General features: G+C 36.4%; 2 protein-coding genes across 3 annotated transcripts; one reads left to right on the forward strand and one right to left on the reverse strand.

Moving 5' to 3' along the window:
• The first annotated feature begins 330 nt into the window (after positions 1 to 330).
• LOC132556478 (acyl-coenzyme A thioesterase 13-like) lies at positions 331 to 7,917 on the forward strand. 2 transcript variants are annotated; one of them, XR_009554472.1, is made up of 4 exons: positions 331 to 414; positions 3,333 to 3,517; positions 5,162 to 5,378; positions 7,004 to 7,917. XR_009554472.1 is itself a non-coding variant. In XM_060220894.1 (3 exons), the coding sequence occupies exons 1-3, from the start codon at positions 331 to 333 to the stop codon at positions 5,316 to 5,318; spliced, it is 426 nt and encodes a 141-aa protein (XP_060076877.1). In that variant the 3' UTR covers positions 5,319 to 6,029. The 2 variants fall into 2 exon arrangements, 1 of the variants encoding a protein (XP_060076877.1); XM_060220894.1 differs by lacking the exon at positions 7,004 to 7,917 and having other exon boundaries at positions 5,162 to 6,029.
• LOC132556663 (uncharacterized) lies at positions 6,114 to 26,468 on the reverse strand. Its single transcript, XM_060221100.1, has 9 exons — positions 26,301 to 26,468; positions 24,317 to 24,545; positions 21,680 to 21,969; positions 21,280 to 21,420; positions 17,637 to 17,735; positions 15,716 to 15,948; positions 11,523 to 12,713; positions 10,957 to 11,182; positions 6,114 to 7,270 (listed from the first exon to the last, which is right to left on the reverse strand). The coding sequence occupies exons 1-9, from the start codon at positions 26,466 to 26,468 to the stop codon at positions 6,794 to 6,796; spliced, it is 3,054 nt and encodes a 1,017-aa protein (XP_060077083.1). The 3' UTR covers positions 6,114 to 6,793.

The following is a 26,468-nucleotide window of genomic DNA, read 5'->3' on the forward strand; positions in this document are numbered from 1 at the left end:
TGATTGATCTCGACTCTCTTTCATCGTATCAGTGCTTATCTTTGCTTATGATAATTTCCAACAAAGTTGAAAGCGTTGTCAACTCCATCCTGTTTGCTATATTTTATCCAGGTGAGTGATACAGGACCTCTGTGCCTTTTTATATTTTTAAAAGATAAGTATTCAATACATATATGACATCTGTAAATTTTTTTTATTGAAATAATTTCTTGAACTTTTTACTTGTTCTTTACACATAAGTTGATAATCGTTAATACATATTTTTCAAGTCCGTGTTTACAAACGGAGTCACTAGTTCTGTCACAGTTGTCTCCCTTGGTCGTTATAATCATGAGTGGGAACGGACTTCGCTTTCTCAAACAAGTCGTGGAAGCAGGGACGAAATGTAAAGGATTTGAATCTATATTGGACAAGGTATATACTGTGAATAAATTATTTGCTTTATGTGTAGAGACAGTCTGTAGTAGGTTTGGATATCTACAGCGCTAACTAAATTTGAGCCGGATACTGTGTACTTTCAGTATTGGGATCAACGGACATGATCAGAGCTGTAAGCCAGCTGGTTTCACAGTACTCATTTTTAACTTATGTCAAACAAGTCTTGCGAGTTAAAATAGATGAAACTGAACTGCATTGCAAAGACGTTTTAGTCACTTAATTCAAAGGTAGAAAGTACTATCTCCGCTGACAACGATTACCTCCCTTGTTATTTAACGAAAATATTGCATGATTCCACACTTAGCGGGAATTCATATATTTTTTATTTTCACTTTTTTCCTTTAAATTAGTTTCCTTTTTAAATCTAGATATCGTTTAATTATATGTCAGTTTGAAATGCAAACGAATTTTATTTTGTATCTAATTGTAATATATGAAAGTGTTTTTTTTAAGTATTTCAAGGTTTCAAGTATTGAAGATGCACATCATTTCTTTTTTGAATGCATTAATTATGCCGATCAACGTTTACAGTTGTATCGTGAGCTAAATGATTTCATCCCACTGGACCTGCACCTTCTGTTATTTGGAAATTCTCATTTGTCTAAACAGGAAAATGAAACTTTGTCAATCAACCCAACTGTATATTAAAAATACTAATAGATTTAATTAGACATTATTTCATAGTAATTTTATATTTGGTCTTTCCTGACTCGGGTGACATATGTTTGAGAAAAGTTATTCCAGAAGGACCAGCAAGTGACAAGGAGAAAGACATCGGTGGCACGGGATGTGATATACAATAGATAGGTTTGAACGACAAGAACAGTGGATCAGTATTTATAATGGTGATTGTCACCCGATTCGGGTTAGACAACATTACTTATTGTTCTTAGCAGAGACGTATATAACACATGTGTTATATACGTCTCTGTTCTTAGTAAGAATTATATGTAGTCTTCAATACGTATATGTTGTTTTTGTAACACTCTCTCTCTCTCTCTCTGTTTATGATTGTATATATATGTATATATAACAATAGGCCATCATCAACATTTATATTAAATACTAATTAGTTGGAACGGGCTTAGTATGAGTTGGAAAATTTGTGCCCAATCCTTTATGTATATTTATATGCAATAAAATATGTTTAAATCATTAAAAGATGGGATTGATATTGTGGAAGAACAGGGAAAATACACCTCCCAGTGGAGTGTCGTATATAGCACTGTAAACAATCTACACCAACCCACTTCTATCACAATATAAGTCCATAGATTACTTTCCTACCCCATAAATATCATATGTATGTTAAATGATTTAATATTGAATAAAAATATTGTTAAATCAAAGTATACTAAATTGCCTCATTACACAATGTGCAGAATGTGAGTTCAGTGTTGCTAACCCACCAGATTTCGTAAAATAAACCTTGTATTGACCATATCAAATCTAACCAAATTATAGAACTATCTGATATTTCTTTCCTTTTGATCAAAATCTTTGTTCAGAAATAACATTTAACATTGTCTTAATAAAAACAGATACTATGAATATACAATGGTGTTAATTGTGAAGTCCTTTTCAATGACAGCTCTGTAATATCCTCCATCTACTTTGAATTTAAGAAGTTATTCCCAGATATTAGATGGCTGGAGGCCAGCGACACTGTAAGTTTAAGTGTTCAGTAATATATTGTACAAGTAAGCAGATTGATACTGTTTCCTAACCGTTACCATGGAGACTGGTTGTAGACCTCCATCCCTCTCCCATATACCATGGAGACTGGTTGTAGACCTCCATCCCTCTCCAATATATGTACACGTTTCAGGTCAAAGTCACTGCTGGTTCCTCAAAATCACTTAAGTTTCAGTTGACAAATACAGCCTGCTAGTAACTGACCTATTTCCATCATCGGTCATGATATATAGAACCTGGAGTAAACCAGACGCCTGCTAGTAACTGACCTATTTCCATCATCGGTCATGATATATAGAACCTGGAGTAAACCAGACGCCTGCTAGTAACTGACCTATTTCCATCATCGGTCATGATATATAGAACCTGGAGTAAACCAGACGCCTGCTAGTAACTGACCTATTTCCATCATCGGTCATGATATATAGAACCTGGAGTAAACCAGACGCCTGCTAGTAACTGACCTATTTCCATCATCGGTCATGATGATATATAGAACCTGGAGTAAACCAGACGCCTGCTAGTAACTGACCTATTTCCATCATCGGTCATGATATATAGAACCTGGAGTAAACCAGACGCCTGCTAGTAACTGACCTATTTCCATCATCGGTCATGATATATAGAACCTGGAGTAAACCAGACGCCTGCTAGTAACTGACCTATTTCCATCATCGGTCATGATGATATATAGAACCTGGAGTAAACCAGACGCCTGCTAGTAACTGACCTATTTCCATCATCGGTCATGATATATAGAACCTGGAGTAAACCAGACGCCTGCTAGTAACTGACCTATTTCCATCATCGGTCATGATATATAGAACCTGGAGTAAACCAGAAGCCTGCTGGTAACCGACCTATTCTCATTGGTTGCAATTACACAGATTTCCTCAGTAAGATCCCAATATTTCTGCAAGCGATTTTCAATAAATGAAATAATTTGTTTGTAATACTGGTAAGTGAATGTTCATATAAATAAACATTTTCCTAAGCATTGGCAAGAATGGGTACTTAATGAGAAACAGGAAGTATTTGTCAAGTTTTCACACACTTTGCCATGATAATGATTTCAAGGTCAAAGTTAATTCTTTTTCATCAGATGACAGATTTTTGTTCAAGGTCAAAGTTGTTTTTCATCTGATAATGATTTATTGTTCAAGGTCATACTTACTATAGTCATGCTTTTTTTGTTCAAGGTCAAAGTTGTTTCTGGTGGAAATGGAAAGTTGGTGTGTGAGATGACGGTTACAGAGGACCATCAAAATCGTTTAGGCACCCTACACGGAGGAATGACAGCTGCACTTGTGGACGCAGTGTCCACCTGGGCCCTGTTGACCACCGAGCGACAGGTAGCAGGTGTTAGTGTGGACATGAGTATTTCGTAAGTTACTTTTGAACTGATGTTGAAGCAGACACTTGAGATTTAAAACAGTTTTAATTGTATTGCATCAAATCAATCATATTTATGAATATAAAAATCTGGTATAAAGTTCATTTCCATGTAACACATCAAGTTATTACCGTATTTTTCCATATTTTAAGCACATTTCCTTATGAGTCTGGCATGCAGCTTATATTCAGTAATAACTAATGTGTGGATCAAATAAAAGAAAAATCATTAAAAATCGGCTCTGCAGTCTATGTACTGGTGTGACTGATAACCTAGTAATTTCAGTACTTAGTCAATGTGACTGATAACCTAGTAATTACAGTACTTAGTCAATGTGACTGATAACCTAGTAATTACAGTACTTAGTCAATGTGACTGATAACCTAGTAATTACAGTACTTAGTCAATGTGACTGATAACCTAGTAATTACAGTACTTAGTCAATGTGACTGATAACCTAGTAATTACAGTACTTAGTCAATGTGACTGATAACCTAGTAATTACAGTACTTAGTCAATGTGACTGATAACCTAGTAATTACAGTACTTAGTCAATGTGACTGATAACCTAGTAATTACAGTACTTAGTCAATGCAACTTATAACCTAGTAATTACAGTACTTAGTCAATGTGACTGATAACCTAGTAATTACAGTACTTAGTCAATGTGACTGATAACCTAGTAATTACAGTACTTAGTCAATGTGACTGATAACCTAGTAATTACAGTACTTAGTCAATGTGACTGATAACCTAGTAATTACAGTACTTAGTCAATGTGACTGATAACCTAGTAATTACAGTACTTAGTCAATGTGACTGATAACCTAGTAATTACAGTACTTAGTCAATGCGTGATAACCTAGTAATTACAGTACTTAGTCAATGCAACTTATAACCTAGTAATAACAGTACTTAGTCAATGTGACTGATAACCTAGTAATTACAGTACTTAGTCAATGTGACTGATAACCTAGTAATTACAGTACTTAGTCAATGTGACTGATAACCTAGTAATTACAGTACTTAGTCAATGCAACTTATAACCTAGTAATAACAGTACTTAGTCAATGCGACTGATAACCTAGTAATTACAGTACTTAGTCAATGCAACTTATAACCTAGTAATAACAGTACTTAGTCAATGCGACTGATAACCTAGTAATTACAGTACTTAGTCAATGTGACTGATAACCTAGTAATTACAGTACTTAGTCAATGTGACTTATAACCTAGTAATTACAGTACTTAGTCAATGCGACTTATAACCTAGTAATTACAGTACTTAGTCATTTGAGTAAATGTTGCAAAAGGATCAAGCAATACACCACCAACTATTCTGATTTGTAAATATAACCTGGACGGCAAAAGTTGATAATACTAATAACTTTGACAGGCCATGAAATGTTGTAACAACATTAGTCATTTTTTTCAAAAAAATTACATACCTGGTAATAGGCTAGTTTCCTCCATTGTTTTCTTAATAAAATGAATACAAACTTTGTGAAATTGCATGGTTTTGTCTACTCCCAAAAATTTGCCATTTACTCCACAGTTTCAATGGTAAATCTGTTAAAGTATAATCATGATATACTTCATACCTGTTATCATTTTTCTTTTTTTCATTTTCATCAGGTACATGAAGGCAGCTAAAGTTGGGGAGGACATTCTGATTGAGGCAAATTCCACCAAAGTTGGAAAGACCTTAGCCTTCTTGAATGTGGATATAAGAAAGAAGAGTGATGGAGCTTTACTAGCACAAGGCAAACATACCAAGTTTGTAGGCAGCTAGTACATGCCTCCGGGACTAATGCAGACATGAACATTATTGGGAAGAAGTTGGATAATCTCAGTATGATTGCTACCATACAAACATCCACATTCTGATGAATTTAGTCATAAAACAGTGATGTATTTGTTTTCTGTATGTTTTTAGTTACTAGTAAATGTACATGAGTTAATATGTTATGAGCATTTTGGTTATTAAAGTATTTCTCAGTTTGGTGGCTCTTGAATATCATCATAAAACAAATATTTCCTTGTCTTCAGAGTTATCTCCCTTATCAAGGACATACATGCATGCACGTAAACACACACACACATATATATGTACGTCTCTGCTTTGAGTCGTTAATTTTTTACATATGTCAATTTCATATTCTGTAATAGAAATGGGTCAATGTGGCATGTATACAGTGTTAAAAACGGTCTCTGTCGCTCAGCTGATGGAGCATGCTTCTTTGGTTCAGTAACCAGAGCCGGTCGATCATCACACCGGAGACCCAAGTTTGATTTCTGGCGGAGGCACTTGACAGGAATGTGTATTTTCCCTGTCCTGTTACAATTCAGTAATGAAAGAAAATTTAACAAATTTTCAAATGAGAAGAAATTGTATAAAAAGGAATTATTGACTAGCACATGTACAAAATGGTGACAATAGATGTAACTAAATTGGATAATGCCGAGACCAAAGCTAATTAGGACTTTGGTCAAGTAAGTTAATAAAAACACACCACAATTTTCATAAACTGATATATGTATTATCAAAAATAAATTTTTGTATATTACAATATATTAACATTTCATGAAAAAGTGGACTTAAATGAGGGCTACAAACGAATAGATCAACTACAACTACCTAAACATTGATTAATAGTTGTTCTTGTGTTAAGAAACTCTTTAGAAAAGGAGGTCGTTTTAGACAATATCAATGAGGCCAATTCTGTAAACCATCTAGAATGGCAACAAATATCAACATTATAATATTTTCTCCAGGTGATTTTGGAATATAAATTTTCTGCAAATGGACATTTGAACCTATGATTCCTCGTTATTGAAGACTGAGAGAAAACAAAAACAATACAGTGATGAATGTTCACACAGAATATTTGCAGAATTTGAAAAAAAAATTAATTTTTATCTTTTTTTTCTCAGACATGTTTTTGCTGCTACACATGTAACATACTGACAAGATTTATATCTTTTTAACTCCTGCAAACAAGACTCATAGAAGGGGAATAACTCCTCCACAATCACACTAACTCCTATTATTTGGTAATCCATGTTACACAAACAATGTTCTCAAGAAAATTACAATACACAAATAAAATCATCCCTGTCACAGGGGCACATATAATTAATCAATATTAAAACATGTTGATTTCTCTGTTCAACCAGCTACCAATGAGTTCTGATAGACTATTCACAGAACTGTAGTGTTAATGGCACACAAACAACCTTAACACCAAATATCTAATTAGACAACACTTATTTTGCCATTGCATAATTTTTATAAGGAGTTGTATAGTTTTCAACAGAATTCCTACCAGACATTTCAGACATACACTTTAACCAAACCTCAGGATCTTTCACTTTTCCATACAAACAACTTTCAATAGTGTCAACCCAAACTTGCACACTTGCTAGATCCGTCTCTTTCTTAAGAAGCTGGAATGCATTAAAGTTGTTTTCCTTCAGAACACTGACCAGCTGACCGAGCAGTTTGATGCCCCCTTCAATACGGTCCTGAAAGGCGCGATGTCCTGTCCACATCTCGTACATCATGATTCCCACCGAGTACATGTCATGCTGAATGGTATACACAGTTTTGTCTGGTTGGTTCATCAGTCGTCCGTCAAAGTGGACATATTTGAGTACAGGAGACCCATCTGGTGGAAACAATGTGACTGGTAGCTTCCTAGGCATTGTTAGGTTAACAAGCTTCACCTTACGATGTACATCTACCTGTAAGACATGTTACCTAAGAAATGATTATTGTATGTCTTACTATGTTACGCATGGTTTGTTCTATGTATATTATAAACTTTTTTTTATCATTTCCCCTTTATATATGGTTGTTTGTATGTATATATGGTTGTTTGTATGTATATATGGTTGTTTGTATGTATATATGGTTGTTTGTATGTGTATATGGTTGTTTGTATGTGTATATGGTTGTTTGTATGTGTATATGGTTGTTTGTATGTGTATATGGTTGTTTGTATGTATATATGGTTGTTTGTATGTATATATGGTTGTTTGTATGTGTATATGGTTGTTTGTATGTGTATATGGTTGTTTGTATGTATATATGGTTGTTTGTATGTGTATATGGTTGTTTGTATGTATATATGGTTGTTCGTATGTGTATATGGTTGTTTGTATGTATATATGGTTGTTTGTATGTATATATGGTTGTTTGTATGTGTATATGGTTGTATGTATGTATATATGGTTGTTGGTATGTGTATATGGTTGTTTGTATGTGTATATGGTTGTTTATATGTGTATATGGTTGTTTGTATGTGTATATATGGTTGTTGGTATGTATATATGGTTGTTTGTATGTGTATATGGTTGTTGATATGTGTATATGGTTGTTTGTATGTATATATGGTTGTATGTATATATGTGTATGTGTATATGGTTGTTTGTATGTGTATATGTTTGTATATATATGGTTGTTGTATATGTATGTGTATATGGTTGTGTTGTATGTATGTGTATATGGTTGTTTGTATGTATATATGGTTGTTTGTATGTGTATATGGTTGTTTGTATGTGTATATATGGTTGTTTGTATGTGTATATGGTTGTTTGTATGTGTATATGGTTGTTTGTATGTGTGTATATGGTTGTATGTATGTATATATGGTTGTTGATATGTGTATATGGTTGTTTGTATGTGTATATATGGTTGTTTGTATGTGTATATGGTTGTTTGTATGTGTATATATGGTTGTTTGTATGTGTATATGGTTGTTTGTATGTGTATATGGTTGTTTGTATGTAAATATATGGTTGTTTGTATGTGTATATGGTTGTTTGTATGTGTATATATGGTTGTTTGTATGTATATATATGTTTGTTGTTTGTATGTGTGTATATATGGTATATATGTTTTGTATGTGTATATGGTTGTTTGTATGTGTATATATGGTTGTTTGTATGTGTATATATGGTTGTTTGTATGTGTATATGGTTGTTTGTATGTGTATATATGGTTGTTTGTATGTGTATATGGTTGTTTGTATGTGTATATGGTTGTTGGTATGTGTATATATGGTTGTTTGTATGTGTATATGGTTGTTGGTATGTGTATATGGTTGTTTGTATGTGTATATGGTTGTTTGTATGTGTATATGGTTGTTTGTATGTGTATATATGGTTGTTTGTATGTGTATATGGTTGTTGATATGTGTATATGGTTGTATGTATATGTATATGGTTGTTGGTATGTATATATGGTTGTTTGTATGTATATGGTTGTTTGTATGTGTATATGGTTGTTTGTATGTGTATATGGTTGTTGGTATGTGTATATGGTTGTTTGTATGTGTATATATGGTTGTTGTATGTGTATATGTTGTTTGTATATGGTTGTGTGTATATGGTTGTATGTATGTATATATGGTTGTTTGTATATGTATATATGGTTGTTGTATGTGTATATGGTTGTTTGTATGTGTATATGGTTGTTTGTATATGTATTTGTATGTGTGTATATGTATGTTGTTTGTATGTGTGTATATGGCTGTATGTATGTATATATGGTTGTTGATATGTGTATATGGTTGTTTGTATGTGTATATATGGTTGTTTGTATGTGTATATATGGTTGTTTGTATGTGTGTATATGGTTGTATGTATGTATATATGGTTGTTGATATGTGTATATGGTTGTTTGTATGTGTATATATGGTTGTTTGTATGTGTATATGGTTGTTTGTATGTGTATATGGTATATGGTTGTTGGTATGTATGGTTGTTTGTATGTATATATAGTTGTTGATATGTGTATATGGTTGTTTGTATGTGTATATATGGTTGTTTGTATGTGTATATGGTTGTATGTATGTATATATGGTTGTTTGTATGTATATATGGTTGGTGGTATGTGTATATGGTTGTTTGTATGTGTGTATATGGTTGTATGTATGTGTATATGGTTGTTTGTATGTATATATGGTTGTTTGTATGTGTATATGGTTGTTTGTATGTGTATATGGTTGTTTGTATGTAAATATATGGTTGTTTGTATGTGTATATATGGTTGTTTGTATGTATATATGGTTGTTTGTATGTATATATGGTTGTTTGTATGTATATATAGTTGTTGATATGTGTATATGGTTGTTTGTATGTGTATATATGGTTGTTTGTATGTGTGTATATGGTTGTATGTATGTATATATGGTTGTTGATATGTGTATATGGTTGTTGTTTGTATGTGTATATGGTTGTTTGTATGTGTATATATGGTTGTTTGTATGTGTATATGGTTGTTTGTATGTGTATATGGTTGTTTGTATGTGTATATGGTTGTTGGTATGTGTATATGTTTGTTTGTATGTGTATATGGTTGTTTGTATGTATATATGGTTGTTTGTATGTGTATATGGTTGTAAGTATGTATATATGGTTGTTAATACAAGAGAGTAACAATTATCAATATTTTTTGGTGTTCAAATATGTTGGTACAATATCTTGATTCAAAAGAAAAACAAATAATAAATTTTCCTGATTGAAAGATCATTGTTGTGTATCTTGTCAATTTCATGCAGGTGATGTGGTAATAAAACCACTTCAACTTCATTAAAAAACATTATATTTACTACATTTATTTCCTTAAGAATATTTGAAAGCCAATAAAAAAAATTCTTCCTAAGATTTCAGCACTGATTTGTCATGTTATTGAATACAATATGGCACCAGGAGGGTTGAAATGGCTTTCTGGGGTTGAGAACTGTGCTATGTTTTGAGCTTTTAGTGGTGTAATGCTTAATGTTTACATCACAGCAGACAAACCTGGTCGTATGGTTGGAAGGGGTATTACATAACTGTGATATTGACTTACATAGGGTACTGAAAGTCTTAGTTCTAGCTATCTACCAGGGTTAACATATTGGCACTATTTCTATTAGCATGATATATAGATGTTTTTATATGTTACTTAATACAAAATACATGTTAACATAAAGGCTTCTCAACATCCAGGAACATTTGTTGTAGTCTATTTATGGACTAATTCGTCGACATGTTTCGACCACTATGCAGCCGTCATCAGGACAAATTTACAGGACATAAAGACATATGAAGTATAACTTTGCAGTTATAAAGAAAATTGTGACGTAATAATGGACAGACATAACAATTCTTATACTGACGTTAATTTTACAGTTCTTGTGAATTTTTTGAGAGAAAGTTTATGAAATAGATAAAAAAACTCCCGATATTTTGTTGGATTGAGTATTTATACCATCAAAATACATGTTAGAAGTCATTCTGACAAATGAAATGCCCCTCGTACATTTTAGTGTTTCAATAGTGGGCTCTTTCTGCATTACATTGATGCTGATTCTTTCCAAACAAATGTGTGGAGGGATGTTGTACCCTTATAGATTTATTAAATGATTCTGTGAAACTATTACCATGATAGTGTCCAGTGACAGGTCCATATGAACGTAGCCTCTCTGATTAAGGTAACCAAGGCCTTTAACCACATCTTCAGCCAAATGGAATAGATAGCGAGGTTTTTCCAGAGAGGACACTGGACTTGATAAGTGTTTACGCAGACAGTGCTGGAGAGGCTGCATCACCTGGGAGATCTTTGTTGCTGTCTTCACACATCCAAGGGTATGAACCAGTGTACTAAACCTACAAGTCCCGAGACATGAAGGTCACTTTCATGTACAAATAAGAATCTACGTATGAAATTTAACAAAGATCCATCCAATACTTGTCAATCAGAAACACATTTTCTTAGTCTAAATCCAAGATGGCAACCTGTCAGCCATTTTGTTTTTCTTATTAGTCCGAACATTAAATATGACACTTGAGGACCGAGGGAAATCTTCAGAAATTTGATCCATCAAGTACATCTCAAGAAGTAGCAGTAATAAGTCATTTTTAAGGATGGACAAGAGATAGACAATGGCCATGAACCTGACAAAGGGCGTTCTGAAAGCTAACAATACAAAGGTTTTCTAAGCCTTACCTGTATGCTTTATCATCGTTGAGAACCTGTCTGATGTTGCTGGCATCCACAGCTACCTTACTGTGACGTACAGCGACAGTTGTGTAACCCTGTATCCTGGAGGTTTCTTTCACCTTGGCCTCCATGATGTAAGATAAACAGCCTTCTGATACCATCCCTGATTCCACCAAGTCTGACTCCATGATGATATCCTTGGTGTGCGGTTTGTGCAAATGCATTAAAAAGAAGAAGAGTGTTCTTCCTTCAAGTTTTCGGAATTTTTCTATGACAGGTGCAAATTTGATTTTGAATGCATCAGCCTCCTTCTTGTTTTCTTCTGCTTCCTCTATCATTTTCAAATCAGCCTCTACCTCATTGGTTAAGCTGACCCGCTGGTTTTTCAAGTAGCCAAAGAGAGGCTGAACTTCTTTGATCATGAGCGGACCTAGATTGAATGGATCAACAACTGACCTCAACACACTCTCGGCATACTTTCGCACTGCCATCTCTTGCTGCTTCTTGTCTGAACTATCAAAAGTAGACTGCAGTGTCAGTTGTGTGATTTTACGCTTCAACTCTACAAATGTATATACTGGTAGGCGAAGGATGGCACCTAGCAGAAGCACGGGAGCCATTCCTACACCTACAAGTACCTTGAATCCCATGTCCAAGGTTTCAAATCGCCTGGCAACAGAGAGTGGGATGAAAGGCTCATCCTCTTTTTCTAGCACTGTCCAGTTACCACGATCCTGAAATTTTTTCTCTGTCTTAGATATCTGAGCACCAAAGTTGGGGAAGTTTTCACGAAATTCCTCTCCAATTTCTTTACTGGCTTTATCAAGAAGACCATTCTTCCTTTCCCACTTCTGGATTTGACTGGTGATTTGAGTGTACAACTCTGCCCGGGTACAAATCATGGCTTCTTTCCATGTCTGAGCTCGAACAGCTTTTTCGTATTTTGCAACATCACATATATCTTCCATAATTTCTTCCTGTATCAAAAATTTGCTGAGGTCCTCAGAAATTTCAAAAATTTTGCGTTTAAGTTTCTTCTTTTGCTCTTTGAAAAATATTTTGATTCCTTCTTTGATTTCCAAAAATTTGGCTTTGTGTCTTTCAATATCTTTCTTCCTGTCTTCCTCCGTCATTCCATCTTTTGGAAGTCTTGTATCGATGCAGAATATACATTTGTCTAAGAAATTTAACAACAATCTGAAATTGAAACAGCAAGAACAAATAAACACAAGATTAAACACTAGATCAATATGTGAAGCCTAATTACAATAAAGATATAAAGAAAATTGAATTCATCGAACCATACCACAGCATGGCTTCTAGAACAGTGAAACAAAGGTTCTTCTACAGTTTTAATTCACAAATCACCAAAAAGTTTGTGCACACAGTATCTAGTACACATTTTATAAAGTTTGATAAAAACAAGCAATCAAAGGCTCATTAAAACCGATCTGTGATTATACAAGTCATTTTTTTATTTGACAGTTTTCAACACACCACTGGACCTTGCATTTAACAGTTGTATTGGTTCACAAGTTTTACTGGTGTGCCTTGGGCAACAAAAACTACCAGTATACGGAGACATACATCACAGAGCCTAATCCATACTGGCTAGGTCTCCGTGTAACAAACAAAACACTTAACATTTACCCAAGTATATATTTTTTGTTTACAAAATAATAGAAAAAGTGAGGGTAATACAGAAATTAATAAAAATAATATTTCCTCTCTGATGAGATTTAAATGATTCATTACCGAGACAAAAAAGATGTCCATTTACATAATGTATATATAATATGCGTCCGCACACTAAGGCTGGTCATGTGTGGCACTTTGTAAACTTTGTTAAGGTTATTAGTATTCAGTCTGTATCGAAATGATTTACCTATGTCCAACCTCTAGATTTGTTGTTTAATAAGGAAATATATTTGTATTCTTATATATTTAGAAAATTAATAAAACCTATCTAACACTTATCTATAAGTCATTTCTAAATTTATATCAACCATGATAGAATTGCAGACAGAACTTCACAACGTGCATACAGATGTACGATAGCTTATTTATCCAGTTTTCCTCCAAAATTTACATTGTGCACGCATAGCACCTCGTGTATTGTACTGCCTGACAGACGCTGCAGCAGCATGGCTTCTACAGCAGTGAGGCAAGACTCCAAAAATATACTGTCCGCCAGATTCTATACTAATTTTTTTCACTTTCACTGAAAAAAAAATGGATAACATAAACTTTTAAACATTTAATGGAATTTTGTTAATTATTTGTGAAGTAGAGCAAGAGAAGAGAAATGAGTAAAGAGGGGAGTGTGAAGTGGAATGAGTAAAGAGGGGAGTGTGAAGTGGAATGAGTAAAGAGGGGAGTGTGAAGTGGAATGAGTAAAGAGGGGAGTGTGAAGTGGAATGAGTAAAGAGGGGAGTGTGAAGTGGAATGAGTAAAGAGGGGAGTGTGAAGTGGAATGAGTAAAGAGGGGAGTGTGAAGTGGAATGAGTAAAGAGGGGAGTGTGAAGTGGAATGAGTAAAGAGGGGAGTGTGAAGTGGAATGATTAAAAAGGGGAGTGTGAAGTGGAATGAGTAAAGAACAGAGTGTTAAGTATAATGAGTAAAGAGGAATATGTTTAGTGGAATGAGAAAAGAGGAGTGTGTTTAGTGGAATGAGTAAAGAGGAGTGTGTTTAGTGGAATGAGTAAAGAGGAGTGTGTTTAGTATAATGAGTAAAGAGGAGTGTGTTTAGTATAATGAGTAAAGAGGAATATGTTTAGTGGAATGAGAAAAGAGGAGTGTGTTTAGTATAATGAGTAAAGAGGAGTGTGTTTAGTGGAATGAGTAAAGAGGAGTGAGTTTAGTGGAATGAGTAAAGAGGAGTGTGTTTAGTGGAATGAGTAAAGAGGAGTGTGTGTGAAGTGGAATAGTAAAGAGGGGAGTGTGTTTAGTGGAAATGAGTAAAGAGGAGTGTGTTTAGTGGAATGAGTAAAGAGGAGTGTGTTTAGTGGAATGAGTAAAGAGGAGTGTGATGTGGAATGAGTAAAGAGGGGAGTGTGAAGTGGAATGAGTAAAGAGGAGAGTGTGAAGTGGAATGAGTAAGAGAGGAGTGTGATGTGGAATGAGTAAAGAGGTGTGAGTGTGAAGAGGAGTGTGTTTAGTGGAAAGAGGGGAGTGTGTTTGTGGAATGAGTAAAGAGGAGTGTGAAGTGGAATGAGTAAAGAGGAGTGTGTTTAGTGGAATGAGTAAAGAGGAGTGTGTTTAGTGGAATGAGTAAAGAAAGAGGAGTGTGTTTAGTATAATGAGTAAAGTGTGAAGTGGAATGAGTAAAGAGGGGAGTGTGAAGTGGAATGAGTAAAGAGGAGTGTGTTTAGTATAATGAGTAAAGAGGAGTGTGTTTAGTGGAATGAGTAAAGAGGAGTGTGTTTAGTGGAATGAGTAAAGAGGAGTGTGTTTAGTGGAATGAGTAAAGAGGAGTGTGTTTAGTGGAATGAGTAAAGAGGAGTGTGTTTAGTGGAATGAGTAAAGAGGAGTGTGTTTAGTGGAATGAGTAAAGAGGAGTGTGTTTTGTGGAATGAGTAAAGAGGAATGAGTTTAGTGGAATGAGAAAAGAGGAGTGTGTTTAGTGGAATGAGTAAAGAGGAGTGTGTTTAGTGGAATGAGTAAAGAGGAGTGAGTTTAGTGGAATGAGTAAAGAGGAGTGTGTTTAGTGGAATGAGTAAAGAGGAGTGTGTTTAGTGGAATGAGAAAAGAGGAGTGTGTTTAGTGGAATGAGTAAAGAGGAGTGTGTTTAGTGGAATGAGTAAAGAGGAGTGTGTTTAGTGGAATGAGTAAAGAGGAGTGTGTTTAGTGGAATGAGTAAAGAGGAGTGTGTTTAGTGGAATGAGTAAAGAGGAGTGTGTTTAGTGGAATGAGTAAAGAGGAGTGTGTTTAGTGGAATGAGTAAAGAGGAGTGTGTTTAGTGGAATGAGAAAAGAGGAGATTTCACAGAAAAATAAGATCATTTGGTCATGACCATTACAAGATCATCCATGGCTAGTTTGAAATGAATTCCAACTGCACTGAAGAAGAAGTTAATATGTGAAATGTTTAAGGTGGATGGTGCATGACAATGAACAAGAAAGATGCCTAAAGTTCATCCTGGTCAAAGGTCAGAAGACCTAATAATTCTCCAAATGAAAAAAAACCCACTCTAATCTCACCTTGTTGAATTGACAAGAAAAATCTCTCTACTTTTGGGAACAAGTCTGAGAATCTCTTCCAGGAGGAGGGAAAATTGACCATAGACATAGTGGGGATGCTCCTTTTGAACATAGCTGGCCTCTGTTGTAGAAATACAGAATATCTGTGATGTCTTACAGTCTGGCCACCCGGTGTTACAAGTCAGCTTCTTAACAGTGTCTTCACATACATCCGTCCTCTCAGCTATAGGCACCTAGCACACAATTTGATGTAAGAATGAACAGTTTGCAGTACAGAATACCACTAACATATATACTACCATACCTACAATGATAGTGTTTCTACACTAACACTCAGGTTATGGGTCAGTCATAGCAAGATAAACAAGGTTAAGAGATAGACAAACAAATTGTACAAATTTTGATATCCACATCTAGACTTGAACTTTTAACATACCATGCCTATGGTCCAAGATCTCCAGACCTAAGACCTTATATCTCTGGACCTGGGACCTTGTATCTCCAGAACTAAGACCATTGATCTCTAGACCTGGGACCTTGTATCTCCAGACCTAGAACCTTAGATCTCTAGACCTGGCACCTTGTATCTCCAGATCTAAGGCCTTAGATATCTAGACCTGGGGCCTTGTATCTCCAGACCTAGAACCTTAGATCTCTAGACCTGGTACCTTGTATCTCCAGACCTAAGGCCTTAGATCTCTAGACCTGGGACCTTGTATCTCCAGACCTAGAACCTTAGATCTCTAGACCTGGTACCTTGTATCTCCAGACCTAAGGCCTTAGATATCTAGACCTGGGACCTTGTATCTCCAGACCTAGAACCTTAGATGTCTAGACCTGGGACCTTGTATCTCCAGACCTAGAACCTTAGATCTCTGGACCTGGGACCTTGTATCTCCAGACCTAGAACCTTAGATCTCTAGACCTGGTACCTTGTATCTCCAGACCTAAGGCCTTAGATATCTAGACCTGGGGCCCTCCAGACCTAGAACCTTGATCTCTAGACCTCTCCAGACCTAAGGCCTTAGATCTCTAGACCTGGGACCTTGTATCTCCAGACCTAGGACCTTAGATCTCTAGACCTGGTACCTTGTATCTCCAGACCTAAGACCTTTGATCTCTAGACCTGGGACCTCAGATTCCCAGACCTAGGACCCTAGAGCACCAGATCTTGAGCCCAGGACCTCCAAACCAGGGTGCCTTATACCTCTATACCTCGGATCTGGGATTTCCATACTTAGGATTAGATCTTCAGACAAAGGACTAAAGATCTCTGAATTTCAGACCTTGGATCTCCATACCTAGGGTGTTAGACCCCTAAATGTCTGGAGTATATGCCAAGATTGAAAACATCAGATTTCCAAACCTTAGATCTTAGATCACCAGACTGCCAATCATAGATCTCAGAAAAAGACAGCAGAATTAAAGACCCCATCATTACAGAACTAAGACCTCAAAGCTACAGAACTAAAACCCTGAACTACAGAACTAAGACCCTCAACTACAGAACTCAGACCCTGAACTACAGAACTAAGACCCTCAACTACAGAACTCAGACCCTGAACTACAGAACTCAGACCCTGAACTACAGAACTCAGACCCTGAACTACAGAACTCAGACCCTGAACTACACAACTAAGACCCTGAACTATAGAACTAAGACAGTGAAATACAGAACAAAGACCCTGATCTACAGAACTAAGACCTCTGAACTACAGAACTAAGACCTCTGAACTACAGAACTAAGACCTCTAAGCTATAGAACTAAGACCTTTGAACTATAGAACTAAGACCCTGATCTACAGAACTAAGTCATGTTTTCCTACATTTCACATAGTACTGCTACAAAACACAACCTGCCTGATTTCAAATATGGAAGGGTAAATTTTGATCTGCTACTTTAACATATAGGCTAACATACCCTGTCCCACTTGTTGCAGACAAACAAGGCACACTCAGGTCGATAATCCTGCTGATCCCTGAAAGCTCTCTTCAAAACGTTACACACCAAATCTTGTACCTACAGCAGAAAACATCACCAAAGAATGATTAACCTTACCTACACAAGTATTATACCCTCTACACAAGTATTACACCCTCTACACAAGTATTATACCCTCTACACAAGTATTATACCCTGTACACAAGTATTATACCCTCTACACAAGTATTATACCCTCTACACAAGTATTATACCCTCTACACAAGTATTACACCCTCTACACAAGTATTATACCCTCTACACAAGTATTATACCCTCTACACAAGTATTATACCCTCTACACAAGTATTACACCCTCTACACAAGTATTACACCCTCTACACAAGTATTACACCCTCTACACAAGTATTACACCCTCTACACAAGTATTACACCCTCTACACAAGTATTATACCCTCTACACAAGTATTATACCCTCTACACAAGTATTACACCCTCTACACAAGTATTATACCCTCTACACAAGTATTACACCCTCTACACAAGTATTATACCCTCTACACAAGTATTATACCCTCTACACAAGTATTATACCCTCTACACAAGTATTATACCCTCTACACAAGTATTACACCCTCTACACAAGTATTACACCCTCTACACAAGTATTACACCCTCTACACAAGTATTACACCCTCTACACAAGTATTACACCCTCTACACAAGTATTATATTATACCCTCTACACAAGTATTACACCCTCTACACAAGTATTATACCCTCTACACAAGTATTACACCCTCTACACAAGTATTACACCCTCTACACAAGTATTACACCCTCTACACAAGTATTACACCCTCTACACAAGTATTACACCCTCTACACAAGTATTACACCCCTACACTACCCTCACAAGTATTACACCCTCTACACAAGTATTACACCCTCTACACAAGTATTACACCCTCTACACAAGTATTACACCCTCTACACAAGTATTACACCCTCTACACAAGTATTACACCCTCTACACAAGTATTACACCCTCTACACAAGTATTATACCCTCTACACAAGTATTACACCCTCTACACAAGTATTATACCCTCTACACAAGTATTATACCCTCTACACAAGTATTATACCCTCTACACAAGTATTACACCCTCTACACAAGTATTATACCCTCTACACAAGTATTATACCCTCTACACAAGTATTAAACCCTCTACACAAGTATTAGACCCTCTACACAAGTATTACACCCTCTACATAGTATTACCCCTCTACATATGTATTACCCCCTCTACATATGTATTACCCCCTCTACATATGTATTACCCCCTCTACATATGTATTACCCCCTCTACATATGTATTACCCCTCTACATATGTATTACCCCTCTACATATGTATTACCCACTCTACATATGTATTACCCCCTCTACATATGTATTACCCCTCTACATATGTATTACCCCCTCTACATATGTATTACCCACTCTACATATGTATTACCCCTCTACATATGTATTACCCCTCTACATATGTATTACCCCTCTACATATGTATTACCCCTCTACATATGTATTACCCCTCTACATATGTATACCCCTCTACATATGTATTACCCCTCTACATATGTATTACCCCTCTACATATGTATTACCCACTCTACATATGTATTACCCCCTCTACATATGTATTACCCCTCTACATATGTATTACCCCTCTATGTATGTACTACCCCTCTACTTATGTACTACATCTCTACATATGTATTACCCCCTGTACATATGTATTACCTCCTGTACATATGTATTACCCACTCTACATATGTATTACCCCTCTACATGTGTATTACCACTCTACATATGTATTACCCACTCTACATATGTATTACCCCCTCTACATATGTATTACCCCTCTACATATGTATTACCCCTCTACATATGTATTACCCCTCTAAACATGTATTACTCCTCTAAACATGTATTACCTACATATATATTACCCCTCTACATATGTATTACCCCTCTACATATATATTACCCCTCTACATTTGTATTACCCCTCTACATATGTATTACCCCTCTACATATACATATGTATTACCCCTCTACATATGTATTACCCCTCTACATATGTATTACCCCTCTACATATGTATTACCCCCTCTACATATATATTACCCCTCTACATATGTATTATCCCCTCTACATATGTATTACCCCTCTACATATGTATTATCCCCACTACATATATATTACCCCTCTACATATGTATTACCCACTCTACATATGTATTACCCCTCTACATATGTATTACCCCTCTACATATGTATTACCCCTCTATATATGTATTACCCCTCTACATATGTATTACCCCTCTACATATGTATTACCCCTCTACATATGTATTACCCCTCTACATATGTATTACCCCCTCTACATATGTATTACCCCTCTACATATGTATTACCCCTCTAAACATGTATTACTCCTCTAAACATGTATTACTCTACATATGTATTACCCCTCTACATATGTATTACCCACTCTACATATGTATTACCCCTCTATATATGTATTACCCCTCTATATATGTATTACCCCTCTACATATGTATTACCCACTCTACATATGTATTACCCACTCTATATATGTATTACCCCTCTACATATGTATTACCCCTCTACTATGTATTACCCCTCTACATATATATTACCCCTCTACATATGTATTACCCCCTCTACATATGTATTACCCCCTCTACATATGTATTACCCCTCTACATATGTATTACCCCCTCTACATATGTATTACCCCTCTACATATGTATTACCCCTCTACATATGTATTACCCCTCTACATATGTATTACCCCTCTACATATGTATTACCCCCCTCTACATATGTATTACCCCCTCTACATATGTATTACCCCCTCTACATATGTATTACCCCTCTCATACATATGTATATACCCCTCTACATATGTATTACCCCTCTACATATGTATTACCCCTCTACATATGTATTACCCCTCTACATATGTATTACCCCTCTATATATGTATTACCCACCTCTACATATGTATTACCCACTCTACATATGTATTACCCCTCTACATATGTATTACCCCCTCTACATATGTATTACCCCTCTACATATGTATTACCCCTCTACATATGTATTACCCCTCTACATATGTATTACCCCTCTATATATGTATTACCCCCTCTACATATGTATTACCCCTCTACATATGTATTACCCCCTCTACATATGTATTACCCCTCTACATATGTATTACCCCTCTACATATGTATTACCCCTCTACATATGTATTACCCCCTGTACATATGTATTACCCCCTCTACATATATATTAACCCTCTACATATGTATTACCCCTCTACATATGTATTACCCCTCTACATATGTATTACCCCTCTACATATGTATTACCCCCTCTACATATGTATTACCCCCTCTACATATGTATTACCCCCTCTATATATGTATTACCCCCTCTATATATGTATTACCCCTCTACACACACACTACTATGTCTCTTTACACATGTACCATTCATTTCTCTATTTCTGTACATATTTTACCCTTTCTTCCTGTACTCCGCCTGCGTTAGCACTGTTGATGATGTAGATGAAGGAGCTAGCCTCGAGGATGTAATCCAGAACCATCTGTGTCATCTGTGGAGTGTCTCCAATGCCTGGACTGTCTACAATCACTAGTCCTGTCTGTATATAGCATGGCAGCACCAATCAACAGTCGCTAATCTTCTTCTTATATTTCATATTAGCTTCAGATAGTGTTGATTCCAAAATCATTTTTAATATTTGAAGAAAAGATTTTGCAAGTCCAATAATTGTTTCCATTTCATGTGAACTTTATGAAATTTTTCAGCAAACTTGATTTGTCTTACTAAAGGCCTGCTTACTTAATACTTATTTCACATAAAACTCTGGTAAAATGTGATAATTATGTGACAGACCTTACCTTTAAGATATCACATGGAAGGTATATTTCAGCTTTTTGGTACTTGGCAGTGTTGTCTGCCTGCGATCCATTTGATTTCTGTATGTGGTCAGCCAGGGACTTAAAAAATAATGATTTCTCCACATTGCTTATCTTCTTCTGTTCATTCTCTGTGTTATACAAAATGGCCCAATAACTGTCACTGTGCTGAATTTCACAAATGACATTGGTGTTACTAAGTAGTTGTGTAGGCAGGGCCTCCTCGCCGAGTAGAAGGTTGATAAAGGAACTCTTCCCTGCACCGGTCTCTCCTTAAAACAAAATCCATGTTAGCAATATAATGTAGTTGATAACATAATTTAGGATCAGGAGTAAGGAATTTCAACTTCAACCTTCTGAGCATTAAATGTCAACTAATATAGAAGACAAAACTAATAGAACACACGAGGAGATATTCTGATCTCTACCTTAACCTGGGATCCTCACATACCTCAACCTGGGATCCTCACATACCTCAACCTGGGATCCTCACATACCTCAACCTGGGATCCTCACATACCTTAACCTGGGATCCTCACATACCTCAACCTGGGATCCTCACATACCTCAACCTGGGATCCTCACATACCTCAACCTGGGATCCTCACATACCTCAACCTGGGATCCTCACATACCTCAACCTGGGATCCTCACATACCTCAACCTGGGATCCTCACATACCTCAACCTGGGATCCTCACATACCTCAACCTGGGATCCTCACATACCTCAACCTGGGATCCTCACATACCTCAACCTGGGATCCTCACATACCTCAACCTGGGATCCTCACATACCTCAACCTGGGATCCTCACATACCTCAACCTGGGATTCTCACATACCTCAACCTGGGATCCTCACATACCTCAACCTGGGATCCTCACATACCTCAACCTGGGATCCTCACATACCTCAACCTGGGATCCTCACATACCTCAACCTGGGATCCTCACATACCTCAACCTGGGATCCTCACATACCTCATCCTGGGATCCTCACATACCTCAACCTGGGATCCTCACATACCTCAACCTGGGATCCTCACATACCTCAACCTGGGATCCTCACATACCTCAACCTGGGATCCTCACATACCTCAACCTGGGATCCTCACATACCTAAACCTGGGATCCTCACATACCTAAACCTGGGATCCTCACATACCTCAACCTGGGATCCTCACATACCTCAACCTGGGATCCTCACATACCTCAACCTGGGATCCTCACATACCTCAACCTGGGATCCTCACATACCTCAACCTGGGATCCTCACATACCTCAACCTGGGATCCCCACATACCTTAACCTGGGATTCCCACATACCTAAACCTGGGACCCCAACATACCTAAACCTGGGATCCTCACATACCTCAACCTTGGATTCCCACATAAAACTAGGATAGGACACCTGAAGATTTGATTCCCACATACCTAAAACTAGGATTGGACACCTGGAGATTTGATTATCACATATTTAAAACTAGGATTGGACGCCTGGAGATTTGAACCCCACATACCTAAAACTAGGATTGGATACCTGGAGATTTGATTAACACATACCTAAACCTAGGATTGGACACCTGGAGATTTGATTACCACATACCTAAAACTAGGATTGGATACCTGGAAATTTGATAACCAAATACCTAAAACTAGGATTGGACACCCGGAGATTGGAACCCCACATACCTAAAACTAGGATTGGACACCTGGAGATTTGAACCCCATCATACCTTAAACTAGGATTGGACACCTGGAAATTTGATAACCAAATACCTAAAACTAGGATTGGACACCTGGAGATTTAACCCCATCATACCTTAAACTAGGATTGGACACCTGGAAATTTGATTAACACATATTTAAAACTAGGATTTGACACCTGGAAATTTGATAACCAAATACCTAAAAGTAGGATTGGACACCTGGAGATTGGAACCCCACATACCTAAAACTAGGATTGGACACCTGGAGATTTGATTTCCACATACCTAAAACTAGGATTCTCACATACCTAAACCTTGGACCCCAACATACCTAAACCTGGGATTCTCACATACCTCAACCTGGGATGCCCACATATCTAAACCTGGGATCCTCGCATACTTTAACCTGGGATCCTCACATACCTTAACCTGGGATCCCCACATACCTTAACCAGGGATCCTCAAATTTTTAAACCTGGGATGCCCACATATCTAAACCTGGGATCCTCACATACCTAAACCTGGGATCCTCACATACCTCAACCTGGGATCCTCACATACCTCAACCTGGGATTCCCACATATCTAAACCTGGGATCCCCACATACCTAAACCTGGGATCTTCACATACCTGAAACTAGGATTCTCACATACCTAAACCTGGGATCCTCACATACCTTAACCTGGGATTCCCACATAAAACTAGGATAGGACACCTGGAGATTTGAACCCCATCATACCTAAAACTAGGATTGGACACCTGGAAATTTGAACCCCACATACCTAAAACTAGGATTGGACACCTGGAGATTTGATTCCCACATACCTAAAACTAGGATTGGACACCTGGAGATTTGATTCCCACATACCTAAAACTAGGATTGGACACCTGGAGATTTGATTCCCACATACCTAAAACTAGGATTGGACACCTGGATGTCTTTTGTGATAATCGGCCCTTCTCCTTTTTGAGTGAATCAGTGAAGTTCATGTAGTGTCTATGTAGCAGATCTGTTAGGGGATTGTTTTCATTTTCCAGCTCCACATTTTGTAACAACTCGATCAAGTCTCCGTACACACTATGTAGTTCCTTTCTTAGTTCATGATCCTCTGCTGCTACTGAATCCAGGGATGTTATAACCTGTAATAGAAGTGTTAATGGTTACATTCGTTCTCATGGGCGAGACAGTCCAATATTCTGCTCACTTGTCAGACTAGGCCTATTTTTGACTTATCCGTAAGGCCACAATCCACATATTTATGTAGGGTTCATATTGGTCTGCTTGATCAGCTGCTCCATACCTAGTTTGAATTTTGAACAGGATCATTTCAAATTGAAGACCCTCCCTATCCAGTCTGATAATCTAGTTTAAGTTAGGTATAAAGAGTTATGATGAATACATTTGTTTGTTGTTTATTTCTGTTATGTTAAATATAGAATGAGCATTTTTCTAATGTTCACTAAAGTATAATTAAACTGCTATATTTTCATGACATGTATGACAAACACTTTGTAGTGTTTGTGTGTAAATGTGTTAAAATAATTTATGCTTCAGTGAAATACCCTACTTGTGTGGAAATAGAGCCTGTCCACCCTTATCAAACTAGAAGTAAGCAGTGATTAATCACAGATTTTCAGAAACTTAGATTCTATAGCTGGGTTAGGGTTGAAAAAGGCTTTTATGTAAATACTATTTCATGTTGATCTATGATGAAACAACTAAAAATTGATCTCTGTTTCTGTGATACATAAAGACAGGGGAAAAAATATATTACATGTCACTGATAAAGGTAAAGAAACTTAATATTTCTGCCAAAAATCTGTAAATAATATACTCCAACAATTTTGCGGTTTACACAGCAAGAAACTAAGGACAGTCACCACCACAGTCAGCACAATCACATCATATTATGGTAAATCGGGAAGTCTCTTATGTTAAACAGTACAAATAATCCAGATCCCTGATCAATTTTATATATCATATTTGATGAAATTTCTGATAATTTTACTACCAATATCCTATACAGAGTAGGACTGAAGTATACCCTAAACCACTTCTGACTTAATGAAATATTTTTTCTGCAATCACAAATATATGCTCAGTGGATATCGCACACACAGTACTGAGACTTACTGCATAGTTGAATACAATCTTTCAAACATCACCTGAAGATGGTTATTTGCTATTGTTAAAGAGCTTTTTCTATCCGACCAGTTGAAGGGATTATCAGGACATTCCAAATTGTTCTTATTAATTATAGTTTTTTACTGTCTAAAGGTTCTATGTATGTGATATAACTTGTGTAATATGTTGTGTCTTGTTAAAAGGGGCTGATTGCCTTGGAACATTGCCAATTTACTTATCTGTACTGTCTTTATTACTTTATTGATCATATATATAAAAATAAGTTTATTTCTGGTGCAGGACTTGTTAACGTCCTCTACACCATACTGCAAAAAAGTATAAACTTGTCAAAACCTATATTAAACTCAATGTAAGAATTTAAATTTCAGTCCAATACATTAAAGTTTATATTTCAACTTTATATTCATAGAAGAGTTCTTGTTTTTCCCAGTGAGTGCTTAAAGCTTTTTTTGAATACATTTACAATCTTGAACATCGTAACACAAATGACGAATGTAGAGAATTTTTTACAAATGCCTGTCCGGGCGTTTAATTCTACGCCCTTAACTATAACACCGCCACGCGACAGTTGGAAGTTGTAGTGATAGAGGGCTCGAAATTGTCATATGAGAATAGTGACAAATTGTCTAATTACGTAAAATTGAAATAAAATCAAACATGTTTTCTAGTTTTACTAAATGGTTTCATTGTTTCCCTTCGCTCTTCTTCCTCCTTTCATTTTTAAAATGAAAGTAGAACGACAAGCTTACCGCGTCTCGTTTTCGTTTGTCTTCCACTAATTGTGATTTCAATTTGCAAATTATTTCCTTAAGTTTTTTCAATCCATCCGTTGATATCTGATTTTTCTTTGCTACTTCAATAGCTTCGCGTAATGAAAAGTCGTCGATCTCAGCCTCCGTGTACGATGTTCTCGCCAT

The sequence above is a fragment of the Ylistrum balloti genome, unplaced genomic scaffold (genome assembly GCF_031769215.1).
Source record: "Ylistrum balloti isolate Yb309-2 unplaced genomic scaffold, AGI_CSIRO_Ybal_v1 Utg369650, whole genome shotgun sequence".
NCBI classification, from domain to species: Eukaryota; Metazoa; Mollusca; class Bivalvia; order Pectinida; family Pectinidae; genus Ylistrum; species Ylistrum balloti.